This window comes from Pangasianodon hypophthalmus, chromosome 25, assembly GCF_027358585.1.
Source record: "Pangasianodon hypophthalmus isolate fPanHyp1 chromosome 25, fPanHyp1.pri, whole genome shotgun sequence".
In the NCBI taxonomy this organism is placed as follows: domain Eukaryota; kingdom Metazoa; phylum Chordata; class Actinopteri; order Siluriformes; family Pangasiidae; genus Pangasianodon; species Pangasianodon hypophthalmus.
Genome location: NC_069734.1, coordinates 518,390 through 523,389, shown reverse-complemented (window position 1 = coordinate 523,389; position 5,000 = coordinate 518,390). Strand labels below are relative to the sequence as shown.

The window sequence follows — 5,000 nt, the reverse complement described above, 5'->3', positions numbered from 1 at the left end:
ACAGTGAAGTGAAGACTGATGTACCACAGAATCTTATCGAGTTATTACAGCTCTGAGGTTTTTACCACAAACAACATTCACAACATCCACAGCAGCTCAGTTCACAAAATAAATCAGGAGTTACTAAAGCGTGTATTTTTATACTGTGGTTAATATTTTAGTGATATTTGATCCTGTTCTGCTCCACATTACAGTCACATGACCTAATTACACACTGTTACAAAGCCTATTACTTCAATTACTAGAGTTTTAACAGGCGAATTTTCACACACGACTCAGCAGGAAGTCTCCTGCAATTCCGTTCTGCACGGGTCCTTACGGGAGACGTCCCGCGCACGGGTCCTTACGGGAGACGTCCCGCGCACGGGTCCTTACGGGAGACGTCCCGCGCACGGGTCCTTACAGGTGATCTCTTACGGACTTTGTTAACAGGTAATAATGCTAGCGATTGCAGCTACAGCTGACTCGTGACCAGCTTCTGGTATTTTTCCCCACCATAAACTTTGCTATACACTGAAGACATCTGGGGTTGAGATGAATGAAAAGATGAATATGAGACAAAAGATCAGGATTTCAGCTTTCATTTCCTGATATTTACATCTAGATGTGTTAAACAATATAGAACATGACACCTTTTGTTTGAACAAAAGTGATCAAAAATACTGGAACATGTGACTGACAGGTGTTTCCTGTTGCCCAGGTGTACACTGTTAGATTGATTGTTTAAAGAATTAACAGCTCTGAATGTCTGCTCTTGGTCTGAGGCCTGGGTTTCTCCTGTGAAGACAGTATTTGTTGTTAAAAAGGATAAACCAACATGAAGACCAGAGAGCTGTCTATGGGAGAAAAGCAAGCCATTCTGAAGCTGAGAAAAGAGGGAAAATCCATCAGAGGCATTGCACAAGCATTGGGAATAGCCAATACAACAATCTGGAATGTCCTGAAAAAGAAAGAAACCACTGGTGTACTAACAACCAGACATGGAACAGATCGGCCAAGGAAACAACAGCAGCTGATGTCAGAAACATTGTGAGAGCTGTGAAGAAAAACCCAAAAACAACAATCAGTGACATCAACAACAACCTCCACAATGCAGGGGTGAAGGTTTCACAATCCACTGTTCAAAGACTTGGAGAACAGAAATATAGAGGCCACACCACAAGATGCAAACCTCTCATCAGCAGTAAGAATCAGACGGCCAGACTGGAATTCACAGAGAAATACAGAGATGAGCCACAAAAGTTCTGGAACCAAGATGAACCTCTACCAAAGTGATGGAAAGGCCAAAGTGTGGAGAAAGAAAGGATCTGCTCATGATCCAAAACATACGAGCTCATGGGTGAAGCATGGTGGAGGTAGTGTCATGGCTTGGGCTTGCATGGCTGCTTCTGGAACAGACTCACTAATCTTTACTGATGATGGAGCTCATGATGGTAGCAGCAGAATGAATTCAGAAGGCTACAGAAACATTCTGTCTGCAATTTACAGAGAAATGCATCCAAACTAATTGGGAATAACTTCATCATGCATCAAGACAACGACCCACAACACACTGCAACACAACAAAACACTTCATCAGGGGAAAAGTGGAAGGTTTTAGACTGGACGAGTCCATTGGCAGACCTTAACCCAACTGAGCAGCATTTCACCTCCTGAAGAGGAGACTGAAGGGAGAAACCCCCCAAAACTAACAACAACTGAAAGAATCTGCGCTACAAGCCTGGAAAAGCATCACAGAAGAAGAATACAGCAGTTTGGTGATGTCAGTGAGTCACCGGCTTAATGCTGTTATTGCAAGCACGAGACATGCAACCAAATATTAAGCACTGTTTACTTTAAGACTATCTGTTCCAATACTTTTGCCCACCTAAAAGTTGGGCGGTCTGATACAGAAGGTGCCATGTTCTAAGTTGTTTCACACGTCTAGGTGTAAATTTCAGGAAATAAAAGCTGAAACTCTGATCTATCGTCTCATATTCACCTTCTGATCTCAAACCCAAATGTCTTCAAAGTCATCATCAATCCCAGCAGCCTGAACCACACATGGGAGAGGAACGTCTACAACAATTACAATATTATTATTATTATTATTATTATTATTATTACCAGCACCTTTATCACACTAGGGGGATGTATGATCATAAATATGATTCTATAAGCTGTTTAAAGACTTATCTAATAATCTCTGTATCTGTTCTCCTTTTGTACAATAAAAGTATTCTTTCAGAGAAAATAAAAGCTTCAGCTCAGTTTCATCTCCAGGCAAAAACCCAAACACACTAATAATGAAGGTTTTATTTATTAAAATCACAAGGAGCAGTACATGAGACTCGCTGCACCAACACCAAGATTACACTCCCTCACTTATATCACAGCCTGCTTATTAATCTCACACTTTATTATTATTATTATTATTTAACTCGCTGTACATTGTAAAGCTAAACATATCTATACAAACAGGAAGCTGTTAATCACACTGCGTTACATAAACACTGTTATTACAGTTTAAACAGCTTCATCTGCAGCAAAGCCTTCTGGGTAAAACTGCTCTCCTGAAGTAATTCAGCTCGATCCCTCATCTTACTTCAACACACTTCACTAAAAACTAATAAAGTGACGGAACGGCAGCAAAGATGGTCAAGCTGACTAACCAAGGGGAAGTGGATAGGGGAAGTGGAAGAGGGGGTGTTAAACGCCCTGATCTGCATTACTGAAAACACACACACACTTCAGAACCTTCTATACCACACATACTACTGCCATTAACTCCATTTACACTCTGTTCTGTGTGTGTGTGTGTGTGTGTGTGTGGTCATGTTTACTGCAGTGAACACGTGTGTAATTGTCCTCCATCTTTATTTAGTACGAGTCTATAAGAGGAAGTGATTAAAGCTGTGAGACTTCAGCTGATTGGTTTACACACACACACTCACACACACAGACTCACACACACAGACTCACACAGACACACACACACAGACTCACACACACACAGACTCACACACACACAGACTCACACACACACAGACTCACACACACACACACAGACATACAGACACACAGACATACAGACAGACACACACAGACACACACAGACACACACAGACACACACAGACACACACAGACACACACAGACACACACAGACACACAGACCGACGCACACAGATATTTTCATGTAAACAAATAATCACACAGCGCCCAAAACCTCCCACAAGTCTCAGTTTGGATGAGACACACAAGACTAGTGTAGTTTTGAGCTTTTCTGTTTCTGCGCCAAGTGTAGGACAACTGGAAACACACACACGCACACACACACACACACACACATATACACACACACACACACATATACACACACACACACACACACACATACACACACACATACACACACGAGTGTTAACTGACTCAGACAATCTGTGGTTTCAAACTAAAGACTGTGACAATATGTCAGGGAAAAGCAGAGCTACGAAGGCTGACACACACAGACACACGCGCAGACACACGCGCGCACACACGCGCGCACACACACACACACACACACACACACACACACACACACACAGACACGCGCGCGCGCGCACACACACACACGTGCACCCACACACACACACACGCGCGCACACACACACGTGCACGCACAAACCGTATTACACTAAACAAACTTAATAAATGATTTCTGGCAACTATTTTATTAAAATCTCCTTCAGTCACAAATTTCATCTTGTATCTTTGACCGAATAATTAATTTGTTCATGGACTTGACTTTTGCGTTCTGCTTCATTTAAATCATTTCAACATTTAATAACATTCACTCAAACTACACAACTGAGAGAGAAAACAACAGAGAGATAAAACTTCAAACAGATTCAACTCTCTGTAATAATAATAATAATAATAATAATAAGCGACTCACTCCTCTGCTCCATGTCCCTCATGTCCTCGGGAGGAATCTTCAGCTTGTCCACGTGTTCTCTCAGGACACTCGTCCACTTCTGCAGAGACTCCATGATGGACCAGGGTCTGGACATGTCCACCACGAACACGGCCACGCTGTCCTTCAGAGACTCGGAGCACACGGCAAACTTCAGCAGGCCTTTGTGATAAACGTCTCCGTCCAGAATCCACACGTTACAGCGCGTCACGTCTGCGGAGCAGAAATCACACAATACACCGCAGCGTAAATAAACACTGCGCGCAGGTTTCTGTGGAACGCTCTACTGCGGAGAGGAAATCATTACTGTTCCGCCTCCGGTGTTCCTTACACTGCCCCAAACCATTCCCAAACCCCACTCCTGCCATTCCCAAACCCCACTCCTGCCATTCCCAAACCATTCCCAAACCCCACTCCTGCCATTCCCAAACCATTCCCAAACCCCACTCCTGCCATTCCCAAACCATTCCCAAACCCCACTCCTGCCATTCCCAAACCATTCCCAAACCCCACTCCTGCCATTCCCAACAATTCCATGACCACCCTTTAGACTTCACCTTCCTTCCCTCCTGCACTGCTCCACCTCGTCTCCATCTCCATCTGATCCATCATCCACACCCTCTCCCTGAGTCACCTCCATCTTCTCTCCATCTCCACCTCCACCTGTCCGTTCCCCCACGCTACCCCCCCCCCCTGGTTACTCCGCCCCCCTCCCCGTTACTCCGCCCCCTGCAGGTCCCTGATCCCAGTAACACACACCGCATTAACAGCAGTAACACGCTGAGCAGCAGCAGCGTTTGATCGATCGCTTTACCGTCTCTGTCTTCATCGTGCACGTTCAGGTACAGGTACTCCAGTCCTCTGCCCTTCTTATTGTGCTCCGCTCCCTGCAGTTTGGTCATCAGCGTCGTTTTCCCCGATCCATCGTCACCTGCGCGTGAGAGAGCGACGAGTCAGAGTCAGGATTACAGAAACTAACGAGGATAAAAACAGGAGTCTTACTATAATCTAACACTGAGGAGCGCTAAGATCTCGACGTGCTGATAATCAGATCTACGATACAT

The 5,000-nt window shown here is 44.5% G+C and overlaps 1 protein-coding gene across 2 annotated transcripts in view; it reads right to left on the bottom strand.

Moving 5' to 3' along the window:
- Nucleotides 1–5,000, bottom strand: part of dync1li2 (dynein, cytoplasmic 1, light intermediate chain 2) — an 18,728-nt gene that overhangs the window by 12,117 nt on the left and 1,611 nt on the right. For both annotated transcript variants that reach the window (XM_034299617.2, XM_034299618.2), the window contains exons 3-4: nt 4,751–4,867; nt 3,919–4,149 (exon numbers count right to left, since the gene is read on the bottom strand). In XM_034299617.2, the coding sequence (XP_034155508.1) occupies nt 3,919–4,149; nt 4,751–4,867 (348 nt within the window). The remainder of the gene's footprint in view (nt 1–3,918; nt 4,150–4,750; nt 4,868–5,000) is intronic.